The sequence below is a fragment of the Aspergillus terreus genome, genomic scaffold (assembly GCF_000149615.1).
Source record: "Aspergillus terreus NIH2624 scaffold_3 genomic scaffold, whole genome shotgun sequence".
NCBI classification, from domain to species: domain Eukaryota; kingdom Fungi; phylum Ascomycota; class Eurotiomycetes; order Eurotiales; family Aspergillaceae; genus Aspergillus; species Aspergillus terreus.
In genome coordinates this window covers 1,080,971-1,097,584 of record NT_165926.1, presented here as the reverse complement: position 1 = coordinate 1,097,584, position 16,614 = coordinate 1,080,971, and the positions used below count along the sequence as shown (strand labels likewise).

Below are 16,614 nucleotides of genomic sequence, written 5' to 3'. Positions count from 1 at the left end.
CTGTTCAAGCCCACAATGTGGCTCTCAAACATCTAACGCCAGGTCTGGTGGCAGTGTTTGGTAGGCCAGCTTCATGCCATATTCCTCTGATCGATCTACATTATCTATTTACTGACGCATTATAGTCGGTGGAACTTCCGGCATCGCCCTCTCTACAGCGACTGCCCTGGCTCGTCACACCAGGGCCCCGAAAATCTACCTTATTGGACGCAGCCAGTCCGCGGCCAATAGCGCCATCGACTCCATCAAGACCATCAACCCTTCAGCTCAACCCACGTTTCTCCAAGCAGACATATCTCTACTCAAGAACGTGGATAGTGTGTGCGCCGAGATCGCCTCCAAAGAACAAAAGCTCAACCTGCTCTTCATGACACCAGGCTACTTCACACTAAAAGGCCGTGACGAGACCGCCGAAGGTCTGGACCGCAAATTTGCCCTCCACTACTACGCGCGTATGCGATTCATCAACCAATTACTCCCTCTCTTGAGGGCCGCTGCAGAGGACCCCTCGGTCGACGCCAGTGCCAGACTCTCGCGTGTGGTGTCTGTCCTAGATCCGCACGCGGCTGTCCGTGCCCGCGGGACTGGGACACTGGACTACTCAGACCTCAGTCTGAAGAACACGTTCACGCTTGCCAAATGCGCGGCGCATGCGAGTCTAATGGGAAACTTTTACCTGGAGGATATGGCGCGGCAGCATCCGCAGACCTCCTTTGTTCATGCGTATCCGTCCGGTGTGGCTACGGGCATCATGCGTGAGATACCCGGGGGAAACGTTTTGGCTGTCGTTCTGAAGACGCTGCTACGTCCTTTCATGGTCCCGCTTGAAGAGAGTGGAGAGAGACATCTGTTCGCGGCGACGAGTGGGAAGTTCCCACCCAAGGTTGACGGGGCGAGGGCGGAAGGCGATGTGGCTGTTGGTAGCGACGGGGCCAAAGGGAGTGGTTGTTACTGGGTGAATTGGGATGGTGAGGCACTCCCATCGAACAAGAAACTGGACAAGACGAGGGAGACGGGTGCGGTAGAGAAGGTTGTACAGCATACCAATGAGGTCTTCGAGGAGGTGTGCGGAGTAGCCTAGGGCATGTAGTTATGTCGGCATGGAGTTAGTAAAGCCCTGCCTGGATTTATTACAGAGCTTGCTGCGGATACCAGCAATGAGCGTCAGCGAGGCTGCGGAACTCACGAAGTGGCGCATCTGGGATGGGGAACTAGTTTATCTCGAAGTGAGCAACCGGAAATCTGAGAGCCTTCCCTGGTATGAATCGTAGTGATCAGGGACTCCGAGTGAATGGTTCGAGACTATTACAAACCCTGGAAGCCTCAATCAATTAACTCCAAGATGTGGTGGTGTCACGTTGATGAGCGCGTGACACATATCTGAGCAACAATTACATGAGTGTCGAACTGTCTTCACAACGCTCCTTACCTCCTAAAAGACCTCTCTCTTCCGCCCCCTCAAACCCTTCCGGTTCTAAACGCCCCTTCTACTCCCAAAAGGCCCCTCTCTTCCACCCTCTCAAATACTTCCGGGATGTCTTCTCCAGACTCTTCGTCTTTTAAAGAGCTTCGCAGTACCATCCCACTCTCTGTGCAAAATATCTACAACGCCATCGTCCGCGAAATTCCCACAATCACAGCTTTCACAGAGATTGTCTACGAAGACGTCGCCCCTGTGGTCGGGGATCTTATTACTCGATCGCTTGCCGAGTCGGCCGTCATCGAGCAGCATAACGTGAGGTAATATTGCTATTAAGGTATATAAATGTTAATGTGCTTAGCTGACATGTGCATCGCTCTAGGGTCAATTTTAACTCTGTAACCCAAACATTGTGGGTAAGAGTAATGCCCACTGAACTACACAATGTGCATCAGAGATGGATGCGCTACGCTTCTTCACAGTGGACCCGCAACGGTCTTCTGAGCTGTCCGGAGGATATGCTTCTAGATATTGGCGTTGGGACCAGTACGTTTCCTTACTGAATGCATATTCAGAGAATTTACTAAGTAATTCTAGGGTTCGATGGTTTTACCGGCCAATATACACTGTCTTCGAAAGAACCAGATCTGTTTTTACGGCCTGGGCCAAACGATCTGCCTCTAATTGTTATCGAAAGCGGATGGTCCGAATCGTGGCCACGTTTACGCGCCGACAAAGACTTATGGCTAAACGGATCCGGTCAGGTAAACGCCGTCGTCTTGCTCAAATGGTCTAAGATCTCCAACAACAGAGTGAAGGGTACTGCTGAAGTTTGGCGCAGAGGTGCCGGCGCTGATCTTACCGTGGATGCAAAGGTGGGCATTTCGATATAACTTTTATACCTCTAAAAAAGCTAACACTATGTGTTTAGATTATCTTCCCTGCACCTAATCCTGCGACCGCCCCCGGCACTGATATTATCGAGTTCAGCAGACAGGATCTCTTTGGTCAACACATGCTTCCTGGAGGAAACCCCACAGATATCTTCGCTTTGGACCTGGAGCATTTGCGTCTTTTTACTCGAGAGCGGCTGACGCGGTTAATGGGACTTACTCCGGCCTAAGTATCTGGTTGATTCAGATAGGGCTATAAAATTCTCTCAAGCCAGAGCACATTCTGGCCAGCCTTGCAGCCTAACTAAATTAATCTGATCCCCTGGGACCCTATATATAATAATGTATGAGATATCGGATACAAGAGAAAAAGAATGTAATATACGACTGATAGATGGGCAGCTGCACACGACAAAGAAAGCAAGATGCTCTATCTACTCACTGCACTCTGTCTACCACTACTACACTAAGATAGGGGCTAAGTGAGTAGTTCAGGGCTGAAGACTTGGGAGCTCAGTTTAATCATTCGTCTGACCTGAGTTCACACAGTGTCAGACTACTTGGGCCAGGGGAGACATCTTCGCAGTTATATGTACAAGAAATGAGTGCAACTAGCCTGAAGCCAAATGAACCTAACAATGCAGGAGCTGCATCAGAATTTCCGCCAGGAGTGAAGAGAGAAAGTCAATTATATGACTGCGGTAGGAGTTGGAGGCAAGCCCACTATAATCAGACAGTACAAGAAATGTCTCTTGACTGTGAGTGAATTCAATCAATTTGACTCTTCTCTTGCAACTGCCCACCATCGTTTGTTTACCTCACTTTCCCCCGACCCATCATCTTCCCTCCACTATCAAGTATCCCCTACTCTCTCACACTCTCTTCTCCCATCATTTATCTCTTACTCACCTCACACCCTCTTCCTCTTCTGCTATCACTTCTCCCCTACACACATTGACAAGATGTCCCTCCCAAGCACCGATCAGATGATGTATATCATTCATCATGTTTTCCTGCCTCCAAAACTCCCAGAAAAATCTGATTCGGTCCCCGATAAAGAGGCGTTCCTGCTTGGAAAGCTTCTTGACACGCTGGACATCTTTAAAAGCTATGTCTCAGGTGATGAAGCCAAAATCATTTCCTCAGTTACGACCATGATTCGTCGGCTGAAAGACTCACATACCACCTCCGGATGTGTGAGTGAGGATAGCCTAAAGACGTTTTAACTCAGCTAGTGTCTGAAGGTCAGCTCATAGCACCCCGAACAGCCTCGTGGATTCAGCATGTTGATAATATCTAGGAGGCCACGCCCTAATCCATGTGCGTGCCCAGAACGCCGCTCTCCTGATGACAAAATGCGACGATACGGTCAACATCGAGGCATTCGAGCTCTCCCTACGCAACGAATCAGTGATAACCACACTTGGCCGACTCCAACGTACATTTCCGGGGCCTTCCTTGGCCATGAGTCTCGATAACTTCAGCAACCCAGAGTTCCTTGACACGACTGTAGACACATTGGAAAGGATGAGCCACGAAGAGGTTGCCGGCACAAAGATCAAGGTCAGAAAGGCAGGTCAGGATCACGACGAGGATCGGGATACCACTCACCCAAAGGTTGTCACTGAGCTGTTTATGGCATTCCTGCGGCCGATGTGCGAAAGCTGCGAACTATCTCGGATCAGCAAAAACACGCGGGAAGAAGTCATGTACCGAAACGCCAGATTTCCCTGGAGGCGGTCGTCTACTTGGCTTATGGCTCGTGTTGCCATGCAGCTCGTGATGGCTAGAGAATCAGAGAAACTAGGCGCCTTGAAAGAGCTCTACAAGTCTTTTATGCTGTTCTTCATGAGTTATTTGCTCAGATTTCTCTCGAAACGTGGGATTCCAAGCGAATATCTTCACGTTATGAGCTCAAAGATTAGTCGAAGGCTGCTCAAGCTTGATCTTCCTCATGACGCATCCTGTCTATGCTTTGTCAGAGGTGTGCTGGAGAGCACTACCGCCATCATTGGTGACAGATGGCGCAACATCCAAGTGAAAAATGGGTATACGTGTGATCTGAAGTTATTGAGGACACTCAATTTCAGCGCAGACATTCATCATAACCTGACAGCACTCGACGGGTTCCTTTCGGTTTTGACAAAGAAGGCCACTGGTACCCAATCCTCTGAGACCTTTATTCTACACTCGGATCTTATTGAATCCAAACCTACCGAGCTTCCAGATCCTCTACGCTTCTCCAGTCCCCGGTACAGAGTGTACAATCTTATCGCACTCGAGCGCTGGGTTGCAGAGCATCTGGGCTATTGGATGGATCTACACCTGGATGCAGACGGCACCTGTTCCAAGCTTGCCCAGTTGATGAAGGGCTACCACACTGCCGCGATGGATGCATACGACAGGAATCCCGAAACTCTCTCAGTGATGCTGCTCACCCTGCTTGAATTATGGGTGGCTTGTGACAAGTCTGCAGTCCATAAGCATAACTTGCTACGAAATTATGATCCCTGTATCCCTACAGAGATCTTTCAGACCCTGTTACTGCCGCTCTACTCGCATGAATTTCGCATCAGGCCAAACGTACTACAAAGACATGGTGCTCATCAGTCCGTTCGAGGCAGAGGAACTTCTTCCTCAGATACGCGGATCACGCAAGACCCGGCTGCTCGTGTATGCTCCGAGGCAGAATCTGGGTTTTCATTCACTGGATAAACTGGACTTATACAGCGTCCCTGCGCCCTCTGGAACACCTGAAGTTCCCACTTCTCTCAGAATACAGTTAAATCTGTTCTCGGGCCAACTCTATATTGGCTCGCACAAGGAATACCTCGAGATATGTGAGTTTTTTGGGCGTGTCACCAACTCGAAGCCCGGAAGGGTGGCTAGTGGCTGCGGACGGATTTATTCTAAAGGGTGGATCACGCTCGTCATTCAGCAAGAGTCCGCTCAATTTCCTGAAAGTTCTCATGTCCCAGATCAGAATGGATTCCGGGACAATAAACAAGACTCACATCGGCAAGATACTGGACGGAACTCAGCTTTGCGAGGCGGACTTTGAGTGATGGTTCTGCGGTGGTGAACAGGACTTTGTGGTTTTCAAAGGACTCAAGTTCTACTTGCACTTATTCATGACGCTGTGTGCTGTCTTTCAATTTCATATTGTTGCACAGAGCTGCATTTCGGATATGGTAGTTTATGGCGCATGAATTAACCATTTATTCACTCAGTGGTTTACATCATAGCCTGGTAACGAGTGCATTATGCTGTAGGCTGTCTTTCTGGCTGTTAAAGAATGATGCGCTGCTGGTTCACCTGCGTTAAATCGTGGACAGTGATGAGCCCAGCCTCTATAGCACGGCAGTTGATGGCTTGTTGGATTTCCTACTGGTGGAAGACAACTTCAGCTTGATGTAAATGGACGACAGAATACTTGCAGGGGGAGAAGATTGCCACATGAGACTGCTTTACTGTTGGAGACTCCATCAACAACACCAACTTCCATTATCAAAAATCTCCGATAACCATTGTACGGGATTACTCCCGCTTGCTCACCAATGCAGCATGACTAGGAAGTATGCCTGCATACTCAAATGGTCGATAAGTCTCAATCCACGTCTCAAGGGTATTGTCCAGGCGTTGCCAGTCGTCCTTTCTGACTTTGTTGATAGAAGAAACGGTGAGCAAGGGCTTCCCAGTGGCCCAATTGAAGAATCCCTATGTATCCAATCGATAGCTTCCACGTTGCCGCCGTATTTCTCCATGATTGCTTCCCAGGCAGGCCGTTTGTCTTTCGCGCATTCCACCATATCAATCTCATTGCTAAGCATGTCGGCGCAATTGGCGATCAGGGGCCTAGTACCAGGGCTGGGTGGGTCATGTGGGTCATGTGATCGTGACGGAATTCTCCCCAATTTCCGTCAGTTTTCCGTATCCATTCCTGTCGGACTCCGGAATTTCGTGCCGACCATCAACACACGTCAAATCTCCGCTAGGACCAAGTCGATGTCGTGGGCCTTGAACTGATTTTGATAGTGAGATTAGCTGTACATACCCTACGCCACGTGGATCTCCTAATGACTCCATGCAAAGAGCCCTTGCTTAAGATCAACATACGACACACCAACGCTCGACAGGTATGACCACACTATATATATGCGGTCACTTAAGCATGACATGGTATCTATGCACAGTAGAGTATGAACATATCTTCAGCTTTATCTAAGTCTAACACTAGAGCTACCTGTTTTCAGCAAACGCCTCAGCTTAGCTTCGAGATGAGAACACTTCGCTGCCGGATCTTCCCTCCATATCTATAAAACACGAAAGGAATAGGAATCAACAAGACCTCAATCAGAGCCAACATCGTACCCGCCCAGTTGACTCCCAAGGCATGATACATTTTGGTCCCTGCCAAGGGCAGAACAGCCGCAAAAACATAGCGCACCACGGACATACCCCCAATCGCAGAGGCCGTGTATATCCCATAGCTCCCAGCGAGGTAGTTCACGACATATATGAACACCAGCCCGTTTCCAAATCCGAACGGAATTCCCGCTAGGATAGGAGAAATCCAGTGGATGGGCGGACGCGCTGTCCACGAGAACCAGAACTGACCGATGGGAGCGAGGATGGCTCCAACGCAAACGACGCTCACGTTTGCTTCGGGCGCAGGGCGGCCCGTTACTGGATCCTGCGGGTGCTTATTTATAACCCTCCGGATGAGTGGCTCCGCGCATACAGCTAGGGCAACTCCAGTACCGATTCCACAGTATCCGAGACCTGCGAGACCCGGGGACCAACCGCGAAGCTCTTCGAATACGATAGGGTAGCCGACGAAACAGAGGAACAGACAGGCGTAGAACACCCCGACATAGAGGTCCAAGAACAGACTGGTAAGAGAATTAGCCGCTTTATCCAGCACCACACCCGGAGTACGCACCAGATGGGCTCGAAAATAGCCATTTGCAGCGGCCGGTACAGACTAGTCCGCATGATGGCCCAGGAGTCTGACTTCTTGTCCTCGTCGTATTGGCACCACCACCGCATATCGCCTGTTTGCTTCTGAATCCGTGCCCGCTTGGCCCTGAGAAGGACGGGTGCGTAGGTCTCCTTGCATAGACAAAGTGCGACGAACGACACGCCACCACATATCAGGACAATCCAGTTTATCCATCGCCAGCCGAGATACTGGAAAATGAAACCACCCATTATAGGACCTAGACGCTGTTAATCGCTATTGAGACCACCCAGACAAATCAAGCGTACCAATAACAGCGGCATTCATGGCACCGAGACTCCAGCAGCTGAACGCGAGAGCTCGGTTCTTTCCCGTCACCACATCATTGACCGAGCCAGGGGCAGCAGAGACTGTTGCGCTTCCTATAAACCCTCCAAAGAATCTGCTGGCTAGAATAGCGGAGATGTTAGGCGCCAACGCTACCGGGATGATCAAAATCGCGAATAACGCAGTGGAGATGAGGTGAGTTGAGAGCCTGCCATACAGCTCGGACAGAGGCGTGAGAACAAGAGATCCTAGGGCCATTCCGAGCATGTACGTGGTCAATCCGATCAGACCCACGGTACGAGAAGTGCCTTCAAAGGTCGCTTCAACGCCACTTAGGCCGGAAGTATATGATGTAGAGTATAGAACCCTGGCACATGCATTAGTCCTATGAACAACATGGCAGGCAAGCAGAGATGGGCATTTCAAAGCCTTTGGATATCGACTTACACGATAGTGGTTGTAAAGGAGACAGTCCCTATAATGAAGCTTTTATACCATAATGGCCAATTCTTAGGATTTTCGCGGTCATTTTCCTCCCAGACCACCTCGAAAGCTGGATCTTGCTCATGTCGTGCCTGAGATAGGCTCGAGTCCTCCGACTGTATCTTCTCACCCATCAGTACATTTGTAGGGAGTGTGTACCCGTTGAGCAAGACTGCTCTCGAGGCGGGGCTGAGATGATGAGACTCTTAACTAGTGCGGGAGAGGATCATCCCGGACGGAAACCACACGGGATAACGGAATATCGAGCTTGGTAGATCAACACGCTAATCAATTAGATCCTTCTCCAGAAGCGCGTATCTCATATTTTAATTGGCGAGGTTCTGGATGGCAATATAGATGATGAATTTAACTATATACCGCATGCCAAAAGTCGGTAAAAGACCGACACGTTAAGGAATTATGGGGAGTGACACGTAACGCATCTAATATTCTCCAACGAAACAGGATTTGATCTTCATGGTTATTGGGAGGCATTGCTGTCAGGGTGTTTCGCTTGAATGCAATACGTCCGTGATCCATGAACCAAAATCAGCTGGCTGTTTATCGCTCGAGTGCCTCGATATATTTGAGGATCTGCTCACAATTAAGCCAAACACGGCGCCGATTTTTAAGAGCCAGGTAGTGCGGAAAATCGCTATCGGGTCCGGGACCGCAGACGCTTCCTTAAGCAGACGGAGGAGCTCATGCCATTGAACTGTGCTTCCTCGTGGTATCTTGGAGAGCACCATGCCTCCACACCAGGCTACGTCGAAGATTAGTCGAGACACCCAGAAACTGCGTGGCATAATCTCGGCACATTGTCGAAAACCAGGACTGGCTATGAATAGATTCAGCACAGACTGAGTGGGAAGCATCTCCAGTATGCGTGATCGCAGCTCGCACGGGATTGACGAGAGATAATCTGGATAGACCAGCATTTTTGAGCTCGAATGATGCTGGATCTTTCTTTCCTGGTTTAATATGAATGAAAGACTAAATTCAGATTCGGTTGATGCCGCGGCGATCAATGGCTGGAGGTTAAATACCCCTTTAGGCTCCATGATAGTCCACTGAATAATCGGTTAGTCCTTCTGCAGTATCTATTATTATTAGGAGGTTGATCCAAACCTCAGAATTCTCCCACGGAACCCAACCCTGAACCTCGAAACGAACCCCTTACTAAATGTATCGCCATACCCCTAATCGAAAAAGTCGCAGTTGCAATCTTCTAAGCCCAGTCCCATCACTGAGAGGAAATCCTGTAGATCTAGCGACTGCGTAGTCGAGATTATATCGCGATATACCTGTTTTGATATTTCCAAACAGGTGTTGTGGACTAGAAATCTATCCTTATTGCATTCTAGGATGTTTGACCTTAGATCTTCGCCGTATGGGCGTGGATAGAAGAAGTGACCCAATATGGAATCGACGTGTTGCCCCTATATATAGTACCAGGATATGTTAGTCTTGTACGTCATGAACAAGTAGACTGAAAGACGTACAAGAGGCGTTGCCATGGGCAGGTCGGCTGAGTCCTTTTCGGTGAAGAGTTCCGCGTCCGGAATTCGATGGCTTACTAGGCGAACATCACCGAGCCACTTGTTACCGCATGTTAGCAGTGATGTCTAGCAAAGACGGGTAACAATACCATGATATCTTTGAGGAAAATATCCCTCGCATCATATCCTAACGTAGCATTGCAGAAGCTTGAATGTCGGTCTTGGGTACCAGTCTTGGCTAATCTGTTTCGGAGAATGTGCTGCGGCGCTATCAGTCGCTAGGATATTGCTTACTTCCTCCTGGTGCCCCCCACAATTGCTGTAATCATTATAAGCTTCATGCTCGTCAAGCTGGTTCTCTTCGCCGAGATACTGGAGCGAGGACCGTTTGATAAGGTATCTGTACGTTGGAGGACCCCCACAGATATTGCAGAAAAAGCTCGCACTGTCGTCCTCCACGACTCTTTAACCTCGTTTCTTTACCTCGCTGCAGTTATTTTGGGGCATAGGGTCGCTGAAGCAGCAAGAGAGGAGGTGAACGGCAAGTATCAACCTGTAGCCGCTCGGGCCTTCACGTAAGACTAGCTAATTACTTAATCAGGAACCTGCATTAATTCATCATCGCTAGCGATTACGCCTTGGACAGAATATGCCAGACCATGATAAGTATTGACATTCCTCATGGAGATAATATTTTGACTGTGTGCACTAGTGCATAAGTTCGATCATGCTGCTGTGGATATTTGATGATGGAGTCCAACGTGGAGATATGCGCATAGACCTCAGAATATGGAAAAGAACTGAGATTCGGTAGAGAGAACGACTCCAGAGTCCCAAAGGGAGGCACAATTACCACAGAGCTTGACAAAATGAACCGAGGGGTCCAAAGCGAAGACTTTGACATCCGCGAAACGGGTATTGAGGATGGAATTGAAGATGCAGTGGACAAGTAGGCAACTCTGCTTAAGGAGATTGGACTGGACTAACAGAAAAGCCCAAACGTCCCAGATCAAGGAGCATGCTTGGGAGTTTATATGGTCTGCTTTAAGGGTCAAATGTTGGCGAGAACATCTATGGCGGTTTCTGGGAATAATGGCAATGTCAGTGCAGTGGATAGACATTCATAGGTAACAGTAGGACTAACTAGTAGTAGGATGCTAATTGATATATACCATCATGGATGTTGAATGGACTCATAAACCCTTAACGCCATCTCTCTACCTTGTAAAGCTCTTGGTATTATGTGTAACAATCAACACATAGGTAGGTATCTTTCTCAGTATTGTCAAGAACGGGCCTAAGCATAGTACTAGTCTTCCTAGTAGGATCTTTGCGAATAGCCCATTATGAGACATTGGACATCGCTATACTCTACCGGTTTGTTTATGGGATTGGGGGGCCTGACATCACCTCTGTTGAAATCAGATTGACGGATGTGGCGAGAGGCTCATATCACCACGATACCGGAACTTTCAACGTACCATTTGGTATTCGTCGTCTGCCAGAATAAGTGTCGTACTCAAGGTTACAATGGAATATATGTTCCATCTGCTATACTACCTACAATGGGACTTATTACCTAGTAGGTAGTTAAAACGACCTCACGATGTGGCATGTTACCCCGCATCGGCGAACCCCGCAGGTGACGTATGGGCAATACGAAAAATACCAAAATACCCAAGATACCGCGATAACCCCGCATTGGCAGTTGGAGAAGATGCAATCGATTACCCTATTTAAGCAGCTCTTCTCTCCACGCTGATAAGAAACTTCTTGGCTCATCATTCTTATCTCTTGGTGTCTTGGGGATTATTTAAATACTTCTACCCTGGTCCTTCAATCTAGGTATCTCGTATCCTCCTGTGTATCGACCGTCACCATGTCTCTCGCAACTCTTGACGTAAGATAGAATTCCAAGTCCACCCCAATGCCACGGTAGATACTCATTAGTATCAGATCTCGCAACATCCGAATCTCCCTGCCTCCGCGCAAACCCTCTTCAAGGCCAAGGCGGACAAGAAGCTGAGCTTCGAGCAAATCGCCCAGCATATCGGCCGGAATGAGGTCGCCGCTGCCGCTCTCTTCTATGGCCAGGCCAAGGCCTCTCCCGAGGACATTGTCAAGCTCTCCGAGCTTTTGGACATTCCGACGCCCCTGCTCGAGGAGCAACTGAGCGGCTTTCCCGATCGTGGTCGTTCCGTCGAGATGCCCCCGAAGGAACCCCTGATCTACCGTCTGTACGAGATCGTCCAGAACTATGGCTATGCCTACAAGGCGGTGTTGAACGAGAAATTCGGAGACGGGATCATGAGTGCCATTTCGTTCTCCACCAAGGTCGAGAAGGAGACGGACCAGGATGGGAACAACTGGGCGGTGATTACTCTGCGGGGGAAGTGGTGAGTTTCTGATAGACTGGGTGTCAAGAAGAGTACTGACTGGCTGTAGGCTGCCTTTCTCTCGGTTTTAGTAGGCTGCTATAGGAAGGCATGAATGAATGGATAGTGCTCCACATACAGGTATTTGTATCAGGAGTGATAGCTTCACTATATCAATAAATTATTCTACTTCAATTAATGTGGGGACGCAGTGAATGTTGGGAGTGGTGAAGGTTGCCTACCAGGTAGAACAAAGTCATTTCCTCATCATCGTTCCATGTTCTTCTTCCCCTCTACAAAATTCCTTCCCTCTCTCTCACACACACACTTCCACCTCCTCTTTCTTCTTCTTCATTCTCGCTGAGCTCCAAGATCAAGTCCTGAACAGAATCCTCATAACCCTCACCTTACATCGTCTACATCCTCTAAGCCTCCTCCATCTGCGCTCCTCCACCCACCCTCAGCATGTCGGACTTAGCTCCTCCCACTCGAGTGCGCTGCACTTACCGCGATTGCAACCGGTTCTTCCCCTCCGAGAAAGAGATGAAGAAGCACAAAAAGGACGACCCCGAACACGAATACTGCTCTCGCTGCGACGAGGACTTTGACGACGACGAGCACCTCCTCATCCACAAGATCAAAAGCGACAAACACGTTGTATGTCCCATCTGCGGTCTCGAATTCCGCAGCGAGGGCGGTCGCGACGGTCACATCCGGCAGGTGAGCTCCCAGCTCCTCCCATAACCTCCTCTTGGGACAGTCTGATTCCAGATACCACAAATCGACATAAGATCAGCATCGTCACACTCAGACCTAACAATGCTCCTTTTAGTGCCACCGTACCAAACAGGACCTCGAATGCTTTGGCTGCAAGCTCAAATTTACCACGGCCAGCTCGCTGATGCGCCATGTCGAACAGGGCGAGTGTCCCATCATCAAGCCCATGCGTGTCCTGCAGGAGCAATCGAAGAAACTCATGATCAAGGAGGCCCTCAACGCTGGCGAGACGTATTCCATGCCTGTGATCCCCGATCCGTCTGACGCAGCTGAGCTTGACATCGACGGAGGCGGCGTTTCTCTGAATCCACGGGAGGCAGCTAACCGCGAGGCGATGAGCAACCAGCCCTCTCGTCCGGGCAAAGAAGCCCCCTCTACTATCAGCGCAATGTTGGCTCTCAAGCACTGGCCCGCTCTTGGGGACAAGGCCGCCGATGACAGTGCAGCAGCGGTGAACCTGTTGGATAGCATTGACCTTCCTTTGAGGGATAACAAAGGCTGGCGTGAGAAGGAGAATCAGATTCCTGTGAACCCCGTCGCCCTGTCGGAAATATCTCCGGTCTCACCTCGGACGTTTGGACTTGGCATCCCCGAAGCGGGGCAGACTATTCGTGCCTTCCATCAGAGCTGGGACCCGACAAAGTGGTTCAACTCCTTCAGTGGGGAGTACATGTGTCCGTGCGGCAAGGGCTTTGCGCAACGCGAGAAGTTTGAAGAGCATGTTCTCCAGAAGGCGCCCATGGCAAGACAGGTGCAGTACGTTGATCGGCTTTATCTCGTGTTGGGAAGTGTGGATAGAAGCTAACGCTGACAGGTGTCCCGGATGCCAACGCACCTTTAAGAGTACTTCTGCCCTGGTCGCCCATTTGGAGACTGGTAGCTCACGCTGCGATATGAGCGGTGGGAATTACTTTGGACAGCTGATGGATGAGTTGACTGGAGGTGTGATCCAGGTGGCAGGGTACAATGCCGATGGAACTGTCAAGTACGAGGCCGGCGAGCTCGAGCTGCAGGAGACTACTACGGTGGGTGTGGATCTGGACAAGAAGTGGTAGGTGGACGGTTGAGTGACCCGTTCCGTTCGGACCGCGCGGTGGTATCTTTTCGAGGGTATGATGGAACAGTTTATCCCTAGGAGGTCAGACCAGCTAACGATGATTTTTCAAACTTCTGTTGTATTCTTAATATCTACAGTTCGCGCACGTTAAGCCAGCAGAAATTCATGAGGTATATCTAATCACAAGGGGTATGAAATCAATGCGCATGATCGTCAAAGAATAGGGGTCTAGCAGCACTCCTCGCAGCACTCGAAGCACAGAATACCAGCGCAACTGCATCAGTTAGCATTAGCTCTGCTGCTTATCCGTCGACCCAACAGGGAAAGAATACTTACGCTCCACAGCATACATCACCAGCACCACCACCACGCAGCTTCATCTGCTGGTTCTCCTGGTTGGTCTATCAAACCATTATTAGCCATCCTCCCCATCACCACAAATAACAGAAGGTACCTACCGGCTGTTCAGTGACGACCCGCTCCGTCGTAGGCGCAGCCGGGCTGGAGGGCTGCTGCATAGTGAGGGTGTTGGGGTCCCAGGTCGGCTGCTGGGTCTGAGGCGCCGATTCCTCCTTGGAGGACTTGAACCAGGAGAAGAGGCCCATATTGCTTGTTTTCGTAGAGGTTCTTGATGGAGGAGTGGATGTGTAGGAAATGTATTGGGGGGTGTAGTCCGTATGGGGTGTTTCACGGTTAGGACGTAGAGGCGGTGGTGCAACAGGACGGGGCACCGGGGCTCTTTATAGACGGGGTGTCAGGGGGGCAAGACCCGTCTAGCCCGGTGCTAGGAACGAGGGGAGAAAAATCAGGAAAAGTCGCAAATATTCGACACGGGTCGTGTGGCTCATGCCTGGCGGTCTGAAACGCTCCTAATGGACGGCCAGAGTCGTGTTTGCCGACGCCAGAGACCACTCAGCGGTGGGCTCCACGTCACGGCCGGCTCAGCCCTGCGCGAGTGCGTCCGATAGTGGGGTCAGCTGTGCCGCCATCCCGGCGGCCATGATGCGTGTGACGTTCGGATCTGGAGTCATGGGTGGGTGAGCTTGAGTTAAATATATTACATCGGTTCATACAATCTACGATGAATGAAGAGGTTGCAATGAACGGATTCTGGTATAGGGATCAGAATTGCCATCGATTATGCAGCGTAGGCAGCATCTTTTCTCGGCGCTAAGCTTTGGTTAAGCTTTCAGGCGGAAGTGGGGCCTTACAATGCCGGTGCCTGTCGAGTACCGTGGCTGCACAATAGGAGGTATCAATACATTCTATTAATATCGCCGAGTTGTTGTCCAGCGCCACAGGTATCTCTCGCCAATGGCATTCGGATCCCAGCGGTTCAACACCGCCTCTTTGCTGGGGTTGACTGGAATTTGCATGGGTTGGGGATCCTCATCGGATATTAGCCGTGCTTACTTCAATAGTCAGAGAGATAGATATTGTACAGGACTAGTAGTGGCGTCAATAAATAGTAAAGTGATTCTGATGGGTCCAGAACCCGTTTTCTTCGCTCCAGAAACATGCTCCGTACGAAGTGCAAAGAATGAAATGGAACTTGTCGGGCCTCTCCACGTTCCGCCGGATAGTGGACCGTTGCTTCAAGAAGATCGGACTGTTATCTGCGTGGAGTAACAGCCACCATGATCGTCGCATAGCTATGTATGTAGAAAGAACTGTGCCATTTACAGGACATCCTCGACATAGTCCTTCATGCACTGCCAGATTCACGCATACCCGACATGGATGTACAGGATGCTGCAGCTCGATGACATGGTTGCCTGTGGACTACCTGTAACTAGTGAAACCGACCACCCTTACTTCTGCCAAAAACTCCCTCGGCATACCATAACACCACAATGTGCATTGTACACTGTCACTCACCTCACAATATATCTACTGTAGATAGTACAAAGAATGGATTCCCAATTAGGCATAGCTCACCGGACTGCACACCCGGCACCAACCGCCACCCGGAATTTTTCCTAATCGCCGACCAGCGTCGCAGCATAAACCATCTCAAACACCAACCATCCAAAACCCTCAACATACCTCTCACCCCCCTGAATCCTTTCATTCCTCTTAAGAAAACTAAAACATGACCGACCAACCCGACATCAACGCAATCCGCGAAGCCGACTACCAGCGCTTCAAAAACTACGCCGCAATAACCTTCCTCGTCGCCTCGCCGGTCCTCATCGCGCTCCCACCCCGCAAACTCGACCACCTCACCGTCCTCCTCACAAGCGCCTTCTGCGTCTCCGCGAACCACCTGACGCGCGAACGCACGGGGCGCAGCATCATCGACCGGCTCGAGGCGCGGCTCGCCTCGGCGCGCGTGCCGGATCTGCCGAGCCAGCGGGCGCAGGAAATCCAGGCGCAGCTGCGGGCGGCGCGCGACGCGCAGATCCGCGAGGGCGGCGTCGTCGGCGAGGAGCTGGAGAAGATGAAGGCGCGCCAGGCGCAGGAGAAGGGCGTCGTCGAGCGCTTCTGGATGGGCGGGGAGACGCCCGGGTGGAAGGAGCGGCGGCTTGCGGAGGAGCAGAAGGCGCTCGAGGAGGGGCGCGGGTATGGCGATTTGATTAAGGAGCATATTTGGGATGTGTGGACGTGGGGGCAGAAGGATCAGTCGCCGTCTGGGGAGAAGAAGGAGTAGGGTGCTCTTGTTCTTTGGTGGGATGTGGCTGGACTGTGTTGTACTATATGTTGGGCATGTATATATGGCGTTTGGGTGATTTTGGTTCGTATGCAGTTTCGGCTGATGCTAAGGGTTGAACATATTATGACGTGAAAGTCTTGACTTTGTTTTGCAATGCACTTCACTGGTGC

The 16,614-nt window shown here is 50.4% G+C and overlaps 6 protein-coding genes across 6 annotated transcripts; 5 read left to right on the top strand and 1 right to left on the bottom strand.

The window, feature by feature from the left end:
• Positions 1-367: 367 nt before the first annotated feature.
• Positions 368-2,543, top strand: ATEG_02279 (uncharacterized protein; the record flags this gene model as incomplete). The annotated part of the gene is made up of 6 exons (XM_001211457.1): positions 368-1,063; positions 1,137-1,258; positions 1,501-1,740; positions 1,803-1,966; positions 2,018-2,295; positions 2,352-2,543. 6 exons carry the CDS (start codon positions 368-370, stop codon positions 2,541-2,543), a joined length of 1,692 nt encoding a protein of 563 aa, XP_001211457.1.
• Positions 2,544-3,275: 732 nt separating this feature from the next.
• On the top strand, positions 3,276-5,028 carry ATEG_02278 (uncharacterized protein; the record flags this gene model as incomplete). Its single annotated transcript, XM_001211456.1, has 2 exons — positions 3,276-3,509; positions 3,646-5,028. 2 exons carry the CDS (start codon positions 3,276-3,278, stop codon positions 5,026-5,028), a joined length of 1,617 nt encoding a protein of 538 aa, XP_001211456.1.
• A 1,546-nt stretch (positions 5,029-6,574) lies between these two features.
• On the bottom strand, positions 6,575-8,217 carry ATEG_02277 (MFS transporter; the record flags this gene model as incomplete). The annotated part of the gene is made up of 4 exons (XM_001211455.1): positions 6,575-7,205; positions 7,256-7,532; positions 7,582-7,967; positions 8,048-8,217. 4 exons carry the CDS (start codon positions 8,215-8,217, stop codon positions 6,575-6,577), a joined length of 1,464 nt encoding a protein of 487 aa, XP_001211455.1.
• Positions 8,218-11,461: 3,244 nt separating this feature from the next.
• Positions 11,462-11,982, top strand: cyn1 (putative cyanate hydratase; the record flags this gene model as incomplete). Its single annotated transcript, XM_001211454.1, has 2 exons — positions 11,462-11,482; positions 11,539-11,982. 2 exons carry the CDS (start codon positions 11,462-11,464, stop codon positions 11,980-11,982), a joined length of 465 nt encoding a protein of 154 aa, XP_001211454.1.
• A 518-nt stretch (positions 11,983-12,500) lies between these two features.
• On the top strand, positions 12,501-13,789 carry ATEG_02275 (putative C2H2 finger domain protein; the record flags this gene model as incomplete). Its single annotated transcript, XM_001211453.1, has 3 exons — positions 12,501-12,677; positions 12,790-13,490; positions 13,549-13,789. The coding sequence occupies 3 exons, from the start codon at positions 12,501-12,503 to the stop codon at positions 13,787-13,789; spliced, it is 1,119 nt and encodes a 372-aa protein (XP_001211453.1).
• Positions 13,790-15,883: 2,094 nt separating this feature from the next.
• Positions 15,884-16,441, top strand: ATEG_02274 (uncharacterized protein; the record flags this gene model as incomplete). The annotated part of the gene is made up of 1 exon (XM_001211452.1): positions 15,884-16,441. One exon carries the CDS (start codon positions 15,884-15,886, stop codon positions 16,439-16,441), a length of 558 nt encoding a protein of 185 aa, XP_001211452.1.
• Between the last annotated feature and the right edge of the window lie 173 nt (positions 16,442-16,614).